General features: G+C 37.6%; 1 protein-coding gene across 6 annotated transcripts in view; it reads left to right on the top strand.

Annotated features, from left to right (window-relative positions):
- The window catches only part of pde4d (phosphodiesterase 4D), a 274671-nt gene extending 260566 nt beyond the window's left edge, over positions 1-14105 (top strand). For 5 of the 6 annotated variants that reach the window (XM_015395955.1, XM_015395947.1, XM_015395963.1 and 2 more), the window contains 9 exons: positions 5937-6030; positions 6119-6294; positions 6396-6494; positions 6582-6746; positions 6887-6986; positions 7974-8128; positions 8237-8359; positions 9774-9956; positions 10037-14105. In XM_015395955.1, the coding sequence (XP_015251441.1) occupies positions 5937-6030; positions 6119-6294; positions 6396-6494; positions 6582-6746; positions 6887-6986; positions 7974-8128; positions 8237-8359; positions 9774-9956; positions 10037-10540 (1599 nt within the window). In that variant the 3' untranslated portion in view covers positions 10541-14105. The remainder of the gene's footprint in view (positions 1-5936; positions 6031-6118; positions 6295-6395; positions 6495-6581; positions 6747-6886; positions 6987-7973; positions 8129-8236; positions 8360-9773; positions 9957-10036) is intronic. The other variant, XM_015395938.1, reaches the window with a different exon arrangement.
- Positions 14106-15054: the final 949 nt, after the last annotated feature.

Genomic DNA, 15054 nt, shown 5'->3' on the forward strand with positions numbered 1-15054 from the left:
TACCAAAGTTCAAATCAAACCTACGCCATTGGGTGCAACTAATGATTATTCTGCAAATCGATTAATCTGTGGATTATGTTTTTGATTAAACAATAAAAAGTTAGATAGCAAAAGGTTCAAAAGGGTTCCAGAAGGTTAGCAAAAGAATTTTTACAAAATTAAACTGGGTGAAACTAAAACTTTTCCACTTGAGGGGTTCTGGATAGAGCATATTGACAGACAAAAAAGTTTTATTTGTCTTAAATGCAAAAAAAAGTTTAATAAATTACTAAATTAGTGGACAATTGTCTAAATAATCAATTATTCATGATTAATCCAATTAATTGTCTTAGCCCTAAATTTATTTTTCCATTTTTATTTGTATTTGTTTTTAATTGGATCAGAATGTCCCTATTTTATTCCTTCTGAATCCTTCTGTAACCAATGTCATTAAAATGTCATAAGGTTGCAAAGGTCTTAAGAGACTTGCATTACTCATCATCAGATGTCCCTTGTAAAATTTGTGAATACACGCCTTTTTACAGGAGATCAGACTGAACAGAACCAGCTGATATTCATTTGCACTGATGAGGGACAGAATGGCCAGATACTCAATAGGTTTTGATAGGCTTCAGCTGGTCTCTTTAAACTCCATCCCTTTTCCCACCTCCCTTTTTGTGTGTGGTCAATATTTTTTCACTATGCCATCTCACATTGTTAGAGATAACTTCATTTCTGACTTTATTTGTTTTGGCTTCTTTCTGCATGGATTACTTGGAGTTTTACGAACACCTGGTGAAAATTTCATGTCATTTTTTTTATACTTATCTTACCTGCAATGGATGGATGGACAGACGGTCAGATGGGTGGATGGATGGGTGTGTGAGAGTTTGCTATATATAGATGTCCTCATGTTTAATTCTAATAGCAACTTTATGAATTAGATCTGAATGTTGTTAGCTGTATTTTTTTTTGAAGACAGTGTCTGCTGTCTGTGTTGTGAAGAATGGGGGTGTCTGCTGCCAGATTAAATGTTGAACGTGAGAAAAAAAATCAACAGAAACACAAAGGTGTGGAGGGCTATATACAGCAGGGAATGGGTATTTTTGGTTCCTCCACTGAGGAACAAATTACACACAAGTCAAAACTAAGATAGGTGTGACACTTTCCAATTTTTACCCAATAGTCTGTGTTCACACCTCCTGACTAAGCTAGTGCTTTGTAGGTGTGTATGTGTGTGTCTTTGTGACAGTGAAAGTGAGTTACACAAGAATTGGGTGTCTCTGAACGTTATTTCTATATTATTCATCTTGGGCTAAATTGGATGCGTATTAGTCTGTCTGTGTATGTGTGGGCGTGTGTGTAGAAAGAGAGCTTGTGCTGGCCTGCTTGGATCTGAGTTAGACAAAGACTCTGGATGTCAGTTAGCAGGTGGTCTCATCTGCCCAGCGTAGCTGTAAATTACTCATAGTACCAGGCTGGATGCAGAGTATGGGTGTAAAGTAAGCAGAGACATGCTCCGTCTCTTTTCAATCCATGCAACCACTCCACTATTACATAGATAATGCATGCATGCATACAGATAAATAATAAAAAAAACAGGACTTCCTGCTCACACATGTTATGACCACAGGTGTGTGCCTTTACAAGGAAAAAAAAAAAAAAAAAAAAAAAAACAGCAGAAATGTTAAGCCTGTTTTAAATTAAGGGCGCTTAGTCGATTAGTTTTTCGAATGATTTTTTTTTTTGGATAGCAAAAGCTTCTTTAAAGAAGAATTTTTGCGAAATTAAATGAGGTGACTCTAAATCTTTTCCACTTGATGTTTATATGTATATTTTCTAACAATTCTGGTACAATTGCTTCAGTCCTCTCACTGTGTTTTTTTTTGTGATATTACAAGAACGTTTATCTAAATTCTTAAATAGGAATTAATAAATTAAGAATATGGCTAAAAATTATTTCCTTTTACTCCAGAAAAGTTTATGAAAAAAAAAAAAAACCTGGACTTTGTTTTCCTAATTTGAAGATGTTTCACTTCCCATCCAGGAAGTTTTTTCAATTAAAAATGTCTGGAGTAGCGTTGAGTTCCAAGGTTTATAGAGTAGCCCAACAGAGCCTTGTTATGGCTTAGAAAACATGCAAATTGAACCCAAAACAGGCAATGAAGATGGTTCCTATGATCTGCAATATTTGGCAGACTTATTTTGCTTTGGCAGCCATAAAGTACTGTATAAAGTATTTTAATTATAGGAGGGTTTAAGTCCTATACAGTAATGTAACTCTACACATTCTGAGGGCAATCACCCCTCGCTTTTAAGCTTTTTTAAAATATATATTTTTTTGGCTTTAAAAAGTCCCTTTAAGTAATGCTACTCATGGGCTCATCATACAGAAAGAGCCAGGAGAAAGATATAAACATGGTTATGGGTTTATGTAAAGAATATGTTTTTTAATGAAAGAGGACAGAGGTGAAAAACAGCTAAAGTAAGTTTCAAAGGTCAATTTTTTATAAGAAAAAGCATAATATCTTCTTCATGTGGAGATATCTAGATTTGCGGAAGTGATTCTTAAAGCTCTTTGTTTATCTAAATAGTGTTTCTGCTTAAAAAAAAACAAACAATAAAGGACTAGTTTAGTTTTGTTCAATGATTTCAGATTTTTATGATCTCGCTTCAAAGAAATTAGCAAATTGAGCCTTAAAACGTCACAAAACTCAAGTTTTCATTAATACATTTTTTATGTTTTTGCTGGTGTTTGTTAGTTATTGTGTTCCTATGACTATTTCTCATGTTTGTGAGAAAAGTACACTTTATTTAGACTGCCTTAATACATTGCTGCTGTCATGATATAGCTGCATTTATCACTTTTTGCTTCAAACTTTTCCTGAAATTGTATTCAAGTATTGACCAGTCCCACTCTGCTTTTTGTTTTAGGATCCTCTCCCTCATGATTAAGTTACGTTTCAACAGTAATTTAATGACCTTTAAGCCCTGATATTAAACAGTGCATGTTTATTTGCAAAGAAGAAAAATAAACTGTTCCCAGAGTGAGTTAGACTTCGCAGTAAATATATAAATAAGTTCCCTGGATTGGTTTTATCATGCGTTTATCTGTTCATTTTTATTATCATAAATTTGAATCTGTCAAATCAGGTTCTTGGTCAAAAGAAAATATTCTCATATCAATAATTGCTACAAATAGAATATTATTTTAGATAATCTTATCAGGATACTTTGATAGAAAATTTAAAGCTGTCCCTGTTTGTTTTAACTTCTTTTTTTTTAAATGAACAGCCTTTTAGACACAACGAAAAACACATTGGTCCCTTTCTTTACTGTCAAGCCCACTCCACATTACTATGACGCTTATTCACTTTTTATTAGATCGATGCCTCTTTTTTCCAATATTTACATCAGCTCATCAATGAGGCTAGCATGACTCAACCCTCATGGATACTCGGGTTAAGGGTGACCTCGTCTTTTTTTTGTTATCACTGCAAAACGTTGGGTGAGGTAACCTGTACTTTTACATCATACTGAAGAGAAGGTGAGGTCAGCCATTTGTAAACACAAGCACACATACTGTCATAACACAGAACATAAATACCTTTTGCACACATTGCACAAAACAACATCCCACTGCTCTGTAGGAATTAAAGGAAAAGGGGAAAGCATTTTTTTCTTTTTTCTTTTTTACTGACTTCAATGGTGGCCAATGAAGCAGCAGGTACTCACAGGTCTGCTCCAATCCAAGCCAATTAGGGGTGATGATGAGCTCAGACTCCTTTTCTCTCTGCATCCTGATTTGCTGCCATTGTGTGACATGGTAAGAGAGACAGCCTGTGCTCCTAACACAGGAGTGTGTGTCATACACACAGAGGCAGGCAGCCTGCCCTGTTTGGGAGGAGTTCACAGTTTTTCTTTTTGCTGTCCTGTTGCTTTGGCATATACCAAGCTTCCGCACCATCATCAATTATTCAAAGCCCCAGCAGTGTGTCCCTATATCTGAATGTTTGTGTATGTGTGTAATCTCAATATGCTCGGTTTGTATCTTTTGAGAGCTTGGTTTGAGCCATTTGTCCTCCAGAATCTGTGTTTTCTCTCTGCTTTCTGGGACAGCGACGCAAGTGTTGGGATATATACAGGACAGGAACATGCAGCTTTATTTGTGGACTCTGTTCAACTCTATGCTAGGGTCTGAGGGCTCCTAAGGTTAATGTTTGTTACTAGAAAGAAGCCTGGCGTAATTTTATTCTACTTTTTTTTTTTTGGTGGTTTTTCCCAGTGATCACCTCACAAGGATATTTAATTTAATCCTTTCTGGTTCTGGATCTACTTTAATTACTTGTCAAAATGCCCGAAGCAAATTATCTTCTTTCTGTTTCCTGGGGGTACATAAAGGTAAGAAATGTTCCTCTGATGGGGTGTTTTAGGCTAAATATTCACATTGTTTGCAGCAATATTTGATTTATACATCTCAGAGTGGTGCATGTGGTTTTTGTCCAGGCGTAAGGTTGAGACAAATATGGACGCAGCTTTTTATGAACCCAAAATCTGCTATATTTAGAACAGCACCAACATGTCGACCACGGAATAATGCTTTGTAGGTGTGTCTGTTCTGGATCCCCTATAAATTGGGAGGTATCCTTGAATTGAACAGCTGATGATGTATAAAAAGAGTAAAGATTAGAAAATACATTTTGATGAGGTTTTGATTAAAAAATATGGTAATTTTCTCTGTGTTGTAAACTTTAAAGAGCTTGGTTATTTATCTTTGGTTTAGCAAATGAAAGAGAAATGCAAGATGTCCGGGGGGGTTTTCAGGTTGGCAGCTCTGCTTTGACGTAATGAGGATTTCTTTTTTTTTTCAAACATAGAAGTCTGCTTTTTTACTTAGCTTATATGAAATATTGAACCCATTCCCATATTTTGAGCTGTTCTTTTAACTCACAAAGCCACTGGATAATATTGATGTTGCCTGGTTTAAGAATTGCGGCAGACCTTTGCTTAAAAATTACATCACAGCGCTGTGATAGGTTTAAGTGAACTGCATAGATGTCAATGCACATCATTTTATCTTTGGGTTTTTGCTTCCTTGTTAGAAAATCCATGGGTTAAAACATTCTCATCTAGATAAGGATGTTTTTTGGATTTCCAAATCCAAAATTAGGAAAAGATTTGCGTTTACTGCTATAGATGCGCATAGCCCACTGGAGCGAAGTAGGAGAAAGAGGCTGGCAGTGTGGCATTGAAGAGATTAAGTGTGTGAGTTAAGCCCAAAAAGAAAAGATGACTCTTTTGGTAGCAGCCCTTGGCACAAAGCTGGATATTTCTTGAACTTTAAATTCAGTTATATATATTGTTATGCCTAATAAAATTGGAAGTATTCGTTTTTGTTTCTTAGGCATTTCTCTACCAATGCCTCAACATATGTTGAGAACAAACAAAGTGAAATGAGTCATCTTTCTTTGTTATTAAATAGAAGTGTAGACTTCTTATCTAAGACTTATTAACACTAGGAAGGGACTTCACCTTCTGGTTAGGGTTATGCTATGCTGGAGTTGCTGGCTGTACAGAGAGCTTGATGTCAAACCTACTAATGAAATAAAATGTTGGAGGAAATAACAGCAGTAGAAAAAGCAGTGAAAAAAAAAAAAAAAGAAAAATCAACAAAACATTTTTATATACTATTCTCTGAACTGGGGAAGTTATTTAGGGTTTTAATTATCAAATAAGAATAATCAAAATGAAGCGAAATAAAATCTTTTGAGTATGACAGCCACATTTTTAATCAGCTGTAAAGCACTTTTGATAATATTCTTATTTATCTGAGATGCACCTGTACTCAGATTGTCGAGGCATCTTGAAAAGCAATAACTTCTGTTGCATTGGTTCTGTATTACAAACTGTCAGAGCCATAATGTTTTTGTTTTTTTGTGTGTGTGTCCTTGTTTTAGTTTAAGAGGATGTTGAATAGGGAGCTGACTCACCTATCCGAGATGAGCCGCTCTGGGAACCAAGTGTCTGAGTTCATCTCCAGCACGTTCCTTGGTGAGTGGTGACTCAGGAATTACCTAAATAAATAAAAGCAAAACCCTCCTGCTTGGTTCTTGCAATCAACTCCCCTTTCTTTGTGCAGACAAGCAACATGAGGTGGAGATGCCGTCCCCACAGACGCAGAAGGAGAAGGAGAAGAAGAACAAGCCCATGTCTCAGATCAGCGGAGTGAAAAAGCTGCAACACTCCTCCAGCCTCACAAACTCCAACATCCCTCGTTTCGGCGTCAAGACGGAGACTGAGGATGAGCTGGCAAAGGTGTGTTTTATTTATTCTAATTCTAAGAAATTTGGTACAAACAGCCTCAGCAAGCCACACATTTCAACATGTTGTAACTGTGTCTCTAAATCTCTCTGTAGGAGCTGGAGCATGTGAATAAATGGGGCCTTAATGTTTTTAAAATCTCAGAATTCTCTGGGAATCGGCCACTGACAGTCATGATGTACACAATATTTCAAGTAAGTATCTCATACTCATAATAATTTAAACATCTGTACTCTAAAAATGCTTATCGTTTCTTGATCTCTATTTTTTGTTGGCTTTAGGAGAGAGACTTGTTAAAAACCTTCAAAATTCCACTCGACACCTTTATAACATACCTGATGACCTTAGAAGACCATTATCATGCCGATGTGGCCTACCATAACAACATCCATGCTGCTGACGTCACCCAGTCAACTCACGTGCTGCTATCCACCCCTGCCCTTGAGGTAAGTCTCATTCTAAGACATCTGCTCCCAACTCACAGTGCATACTTTCACAATGTTATGAGATCAAACCACCTCATCCGAAGTCTACTTCATTTTCTTTTTCCTTCATTTTGCCCGTGCTCTGTTCTTTCTCCTGCCAGGCTGTGTTCACAGACCTTGAGATCCTTGCTGCCATCTTTGCCAGTGCAATTCATGATGTGGACCATCCTGGAGTCTCAAATCAGTTTCTCATCAACACCAGTAAGTGCAAACAGTTATTTTTTCTAGCAGAAACATCACGGTAACAAAAAAAAATAAAAAATTCATGCTTTATCAAGTTAATTGACCTGCTTTGTAAACTATTTCGTACAGTATCTTCTAAATTGTGTTCATACACCTTGTACGTTATACATACCATAAATCAACTTCGATGCAAAGTAAAAAAAAACTCTTTACGAATTATAAATAGCTAACATAAATATATACATTAATAATTTTGACAGTAATAATGTTTAATGAGGAAAGGTTCAATTATTTGTGTGTAAATGCGGCCTTAAACAATGAAAAACTAAATATTGATATTTCTAGTGACCCATAATAGTAAGTGAAGGTTCAACTACAACAGGGAGATGCCGATGCCTCAGGATCCAGAGAAGTAAAACCAGCTTGACTCAGTTCAAATAAGTGGAAGAGGGTCAACTTAGCTAAGAACCATGGAGAGAGGCCTAATGGTGCTGTGTTACTGAATGTATCCCAGAGCAACATTCTCACCCCCTACTATGCCTCTCTAACTGACTCACCCTCATCATGGCTGCGGGCGCCTGAGATCCCGTCCTAATTTGGTGATTTATACCAAAAACACAGACTTTATATCCACTGGGCACTGATGCTTTAAACAGCCGTTTTGCAGGTCATTGCAAATATTGCAGAAGAGCATTACTAATCAGCGCAGAATAGACATAGTGCAGTCTCATACACCACACAAACATACACAAACTGTGTGGTGAGTCCCCGAAAGCCTAAATAGGGAATCCCTGCAATAAAGGAATTGTTATCCAGCTGATCTGTTAACCAAAAGAGTAACAGAGAAGATTTCCTTTCTTCTTTCCTGTTAATGTGTTCTAATGAAGCAACCAAAGATGAAGTTGAGCTAAAACATTCTAGTGTGTTACGGCAGTTTTATCTACTTAAACTTGCAAGTGAAAGTATCTATAAAGTGTGACACAACTTACTTTGTCTTTCCCGCAGATTCAGAGTTAGCCCTGATGTACAACGACTCATCCGTGTTGGAGAACCACCACTTAGCAGTTGGTTTCAAGCTACTGCAAGAGGAGAACTGTGACATCTTCCAAAACTTGACCAAAAAACAGCGACAATCACTGCGAAAGATGGTTATTGACATCGTAAGTTTGAGAATAACTGTACACACATGACATTGCCATTTTGTTGGAAAAATAAATATCTTAGCCAAACCTTTTTCTGTGTTTTACTTTTTTTCTTGGTCTTCCAAGGTGCTAGCAACAGACATGTCCAAACACATGAATCTGCTGGCTGACCTGAAGACCATGGTAGAAACGAAGAAAGTGACCAGCTCTGGTGTGTTGCTGCTGGACAATTACTCAGACAGGATACAGGTGAGCTTCAAGCTATAGGAATCAATACTTTCTCTAATCTCTGACAATAAATCTGATCTTATGCTCAAGTGTATAAAATCAAGTAATGCACATGCTGGAAAACTTTAAAGAGCATTAAAATAACACCAGATTGCATGCTATTAATTGGCATTGTGATTGCCTTTTTGCTAACTAACATATTCAAAGAAAACTTCAATATCTGTCTGACAATGTCATCCTCTACTGTATTTCTAAACCCACATCCTACTCAAAACGACCACAGTATTCAATGAACTAATTTCTTGCTAATTCTGAGGTTTTATGTGGAGATTTTTACCTTAACAGTCAAACTAAAGCTTACATGTTCACCCTTGGTTTGTTAGAATATGACTTGTTGATAATTGTATCACAGCATAGTTTATTGCAGCTCCTCCTAATTGTATGCATACAAGACATACAACACATTTGGTATTTTTGTGTTCTAGATACAGAGAGGGTGAAAGGGATTAAAGCAAACAGGCTGCAGCACTATTTCATTTCCAATGTTCCTTTAAAGGGTGAAAAGCACCTAGTTATCTAGGAAAAAAAACTCCATTTGATTTAATCAACAACATAATGTTCATAGTCTAGAAAACTGAAAGCCATGCTAAGGAAAATAAGCTGTCTGTTGGCGAGAGATGGGGTACACCCTGAACAGGTCAACAGTCCATGGCAGGGCAACACAGAGACAAGCAGGACAAAGAACCATTCATACACACCTCCATGCACAAGGCCCCGGACAGGGAATCGGACCTTCTTGCTGCAAGGCAGCAATGCTACCCACTGTGTCACTAAGCAACCCAGATCAGGGAGTTTTTACTTAGTTGCAGGGGTTTTTGGTAGGAAGGGACTGAAATCTTAGAGGGGAAAACAATGCGAAGTAATGCTAACTTCAGTAGTGTAGACATTAAGCTAACCATTGAGATGTATCTAAATCCACTCCTCAGGGAGACCACAATGTTGTTATGCTAACTCTAATTACAGCTTCAAGCCTCTCTTTGCTACTGTAGATACAGTGTATGAGAGATATGGTGCTCTTTGCACCATTCAGAACTCTCCTGATGATAAAAAACTACTATGTCCTCTCAGGTTTGCCCTTACAAGTCTAATACTGACCAACCCAAAATTACATAAAAGTAAAAGGTGCTGCAAGTTTTGTGTTTTGGTAGTATATTTGGGTCCAGCAAATCTGAAAATGTATTGAGCTCAAAAGGCCTGCATCAGAATATGTTCTTAGTTGATTCCTTTATAAAGTAAAAGCAGTGGGAGTCTTTGCATTTGTTGAAAGTGTTTGACCAGCTAATCACTGGTCAGACATCATTAAAGGCAAATTGACAGATTCCCACCACTTGCTTTTTAATTAGTCCATTTCTGATTGGATACCTTTTATGTTCAGGTTCTGCAGAATATGGTCCACTGTGCAGATCTGAGCAACCCCACCAAGCCTCTTCAGCTATACCGACAGTGGACGGACCGCATCATGGAGGAGTTCTTCAGCCAAGGGGACAGAGAAAGGGAAAGGGGAATGGAGATCAGCCCCATGTGTGACAAACACAATGCCTCAGTAGAAAAGAGCCAGGTAAGATTTCTAGCATGGCAGAATAATGTTTTTTCCATAGTAACAGTAGTCCCAATGACCACACATCATTTCTGTTGTAGGTTGGGTTCATAGACTATATCGTCCACCCCTTGTGGGAGACGTGGGCTGACCTTGTCCATCCAGACGCTCAAGACATCCTGGACACGTTAGAGGACAACAGAGAGTGGTACCAAAGCACTATACCCCAAAGTCCTTCTCCAGCTTTAGATGAGCCGGAGGACGGCACTCGACCACCTGGAGCGGACAAGTTTCAGTTTGAGCTGACCCTAGAGGAGGACGGGGAGTCCGACACTGAAAAGGACAGTGGCAGCCAGCCAGAGGAGGACGACGACGACGACGATGAAGAGGAGGAGGAGGAGGAGAACAGCTGTACTGACTCAAAAACACTCTGTACACAGGACTCTGAATCGACAGAGATACCTTTGGACGAACAGGTGGGGGAGGACGATGACGATGAGGAAGGGGATGTGGAAGAGGAGGGGGACACACCTTGCTCAGAGCTGCGTGTGGCAGATGAAGAGGCAGCAGACGAGGAAGAGGAGGAGAAATCTCCTGACACATAGCAGTTATGGACAGCCTTTCAATAACTGCTCCTCTTAGTAATGACAGATTATTATTTATAGAATATTTTTTTGAGTTTTGTGAAAGCCGTTTTTTATACGTCTGTGTTTCCAAAGCGTGCGCTGCTCCACACCCCGAGTTCCTCTCCTTGTCAGCTTTATTTAGACACGCCCATTGGTACTTCAAGTTTTTTTGCACTCAGGAAAATCTCCCTTTCATTCCCATGTGTACTGAAGTGGTGTGTCTTTACTTCACCTCCCTTTTACAGTCTTGAGTTAAAGATGCGGATGGCCCGCTCAGTGCTGCTCATACATCGCATCTATTTCTGTCTTTTTGCTTTTGTCTCAGCCTGGTCTGAAAGTTTGCCTGTGTCTTTAGGATTTATGAAGTGCCAATAACTCCAAAGAGTCAGTTATTGGTGACGCTCCTTCTTTTTTTGGTGTATTTTTCTGGTGGGTTAGCTCATGTTCTCCCCTCTTCCATGATGAATTAGAAAGCATGTTTTGCTGAAAACCGGACTGGTTGCTGCAGCACATTCGGGAGCTTTTTTAAACCACATCTACGATGTGGAAGTCTTCCTTCATAACCTGACTTAGCTTAAATCTAAACCGCCATGACACTGTCCTAAACCTCTAGTTTCTATTGGTATTGTAAGTAAGATTCAATTATTTTCTAGAATTAAATTTGCAAACAGAGAAGTAGGGGAACCTTGTAGAGAAGTCGAGGGAGAAATGTGTCTGATGCTGAGCTTTTTGATGGCTGTTAGGGCTGTTTGCACTTTCTCCAATAGCATTTATTCCCCTAAACCACTATACTTGTAGTCAGTTGGTTATGTCTTAAAAACTATGTTTTCTTTCTAGCTACTATTATTACAGACAACATTTTCTCCTAGAAGAAAGCAGAAACCTGAGGTCTTATGCTTTGCTTCTCTTGGGAATAGTTTATAACCTGGAGGAAGCCCTTAAATGTTTTTTTTATTATTGTTGCCTGTAGTTCTTTTGAACACATCCTGAGACAATGCAATGCTTTGTAGTTAATACAAAACGCACCTTTCTAAAGGTTTGAATATTGCTCCAAGTGTTTAGAAAAAGTGATGGTGATTAAAATGAGTAGGGTAATTTTTAACAATGTTAGGAGAGCTTAGTTTTATTTTCTTAGCTGTTTGGTTTGGTTTATACGTCTGCAGCTGCTGTTTAACTTTCTGTGATACATTTACCATCTGATTCTTGCAATTGACTCTAGTTTACTGTCTTCGTTTTCAGCAGGACAATCAGCTCCATAGTATAGTTAGAAGAAAGTTCTATTCTCTACATTTATACAGGTGCATCTCAGTAAATATCTGTATTAATAAACGTTAATTCATTCAGCAATTCAAGTCAAAAACTCTGTTCAAAAATTTTATCAGAGTAATATATTGTTTTACATATTTATTTCGCCTAATTTTGTTGGTTATGGCTTTTAGCAGAACACCCAAAAAAAGCTACTCAAACAATCAGCATTTAATAGAATCTGGATTAATGCTACAAAAGTGTTTGTTCTACGTGATTATAGAGAAGACTGTTGATGTGAATGACACTGTCCTATTTGGTAAACTGCAAATAGTCATTGCTAAAGCCATTGGTTCATCTCAGATGGCTGTTTCCGGGCATATTTATGGAAAGTAATCAGCAAAATTAGCTTATATTTACCTATCTTACTTTTTGATATTGATTTGAATTGAATTACTGAATTGTATAATCTTTTTTTAATCCAGTTTTTAATTTTCTGAGTTGCACTGGTATTCAAATGCACTAATACATTCAAATCCTATCTCTTTAATATTTTTGACCCATTCAAACACTGACTCATTGTTAAATGCAAGCATAAACATCACTGTCTCTTTTCTTCTTTCTTACATTTTTTTAAATTATTCTAAGCCGAAGCAGTTATTTATTGTTATATATTTTTCTATTTGTTGAATTGGAAATCTAGAAGTGGTACAGTTTCTCTGTAGCATAGATAACTCAAGCTTTCCAGTTATTACACCCAAATACACTTTTTGTTTCCCCTTGTATAGACAATATTTTAGAAAATATAAACTAAAGAAAAGACAAAAGGTTCAAAAAACACTTGAAATACTGCACACTGCTTTTTCAAAGATGCTTTTGTTTTACTTATATGCCATTCAAAGAAATTATTTAACTTTTTATTTGGTGCCATTATTTGTTTTATATTGTTCTTTTTTTCATCCTCACCTGATGCCCTTACCTGTAATAAGATCTTCTGGTTTATTGCTGTTTACAAACATATATTTATTGTGCTGTATATAAAATATAATTATTAATGTTCTTACTATCATAATGCATTTTGCTGTAAATGGTTAATTCTTATCATCCCTTTTGGTGATGGCGTGGCCGTATTATGTACCTCTTGTTGAGAGAATGTTTATTAACACGAGCTTTGGTGTAAAACAAAAGAAAAAAGAAAACGCTCGATCGACTCATCGCTCATGTGAGAACCAGCTCAGAGGGGGGGAGGGGAGAAAAGGAGTGAGAGGGGAAAGCCAAATTGTGTTTTTTTTTTAAGAAGCTGTTCCTTGGACCATGGGCTGTGCCTTAAATTAAACACATCCTTTATTTTTTAGCCTTTTGTTTTTCCTTTAATTCCCCAGTTCTCCTTTGCTGCATTTGGTGAATCTCTTGGCTTTGTTTGGAATGATGACTTGTAGGGAAAAGTTGCCTTTTTTTCATTAGTCACAGATGGGGGGGGGGACAAAAGTTTGTCAATGATGTTCAGGTCAACCACAAGTCATTCATCCACAGCGTGAGTGATTGTGGCCTGTTGATGGATGTCAAAGCCTCATATTTCGCTGTAGACCTGGTCTGAACAGCTTACACTGTACTCTGCCTCTACACTGACAGACACGAAGCTGTCGAATGATTTCTGATTGGATCACAGCTTTATATACAAGTAAATCCTTGAATGGCTACAGCAGTGTGCAGTTGGTGCTCGACTACGGCCATACCAAGCACAGAGGCTTTGGGACACATCTGCTTGTTCAGCCAATGCTGCATTAATTCTGGCTGAAATACTTGACGGTGTGTTGCTGGTCCATGCTCTGGCCACACTTCCACTCAAGTTACCTGCAATATCCAGAACCACTGACATGTTTCTGCTTGGGCAGAAGAGGGGTTAGGGACTGGGTGGGGGGAACTGCATCGTTATCCTGAAAGCAGGACGCTTATTTTGACACACATACTGTAGATTTTAAACAGCCCTGGACCAATGGAAATAGTGGGTTCTTTTCTCATTATGTGTTCTATTTTTTTATGGAGTGCAAAGAAAACACAAACTGTAACTTCCGAAAACAAAAAAAACGGTCTTAAGGACAATTATTTTTTTGGGTTATGTCTTTAGAATGCCAACTTGTCTGGACGTTTCACAGGACAATTAAAATGTTATTTTAATGGATTCCTTGTTAATCGCAGTCTATTGGATAGCACTGTAGAACATACTTTATCTACAAAACAAAAAAAAGAATGAAAAAAGTTTTTATATGCAATGGAATAAATAAAAGCATGGGTTGATTCTGCCTACTTACTGGATGCTTGTTTTTTTTGTCAATTTTTTTTTATTGTTATTCCCTTCCTAATAAGTGTGCAAAAGCCTTGCAATTAGCTTTTATTTCACTGGTTTAATTACCCATTGGTCATGTTTACAAAAAGTAAATTGAAATTTAAACACCTTTAATCTGCGGACATAAAAAAATCTAAAATTTTAGTTTTTCTTTAAAAGAAAGTAACCAACAATCATTTGATCATTCAAAGTAACAGTATGTTATTTAGAAGTAGCATAGATTTATTTTGTCATATCCAGCTTTTAATAATAAGCTTTTTATTTTTAAGGTGTGTTTGAAACAGAAAAAATAATGTAAACCATTGATCCTAACATATCTGATTAGGTTACACTGAAAAAAAACCTACAAATTCAATTCTGTTTATCTACATAGCTCCAATTCACAACACATCATCTCAAGGCACTTTATGGAGACAGTTCAATCAGATAATACAGATACGTTAAAGTGTTCTATCTAACCAGCTGACTGCATCGAGTTATTGACTTTGCATGATGTCCACGACCTGGATGAGCATGTGGTAATACCAGGTATTTGCCTACATTGTGTTACCGACTCTACAGCAATCCCTCAAACCAAGCATAGCTGCAACGGCAGTGGTGAGGACAAACTCCCTTTTAACAGGAATAAACCTCCAGCTGAATCAGGCTCAGTGTGAGCAGCCATCTGCTGAGGCCGACTGGGGTTCAAGGAGACAGAAGCAGGCATAAAAAAGGTAACGGTAAACCAACTCCAGAGAACTGTGTCTTGGAAAAAAAGCATTTAAGCAGATGAGCTGTTTTTCTTGTTTTTAATGACATATGACAGCCAGACATATAGTTAGTCACAGTGAAAGCTGAGCCCATATTTCTGAGAGAGAAACAGAGCTAAGCACTGAAAAAACAGCCCAAACCTAATCATTTG

Source organism: Cyprinodon variegatus, unplaced genomic scaffold, assembly GCF_000732505.1.
Source record: "Cyprinodon variegatus isolate N-32 unplaced genomic scaffold, C_variegatus-1.0 Scaffold26, whole genome shotgun sequence".
Taxonomy (NCBI): Eukaryota; Metazoa; Chordata; class Actinopteri; order Cyprinodontiformes; family Cyprinodontidae; genus Cyprinodon; species Cyprinodon variegatus.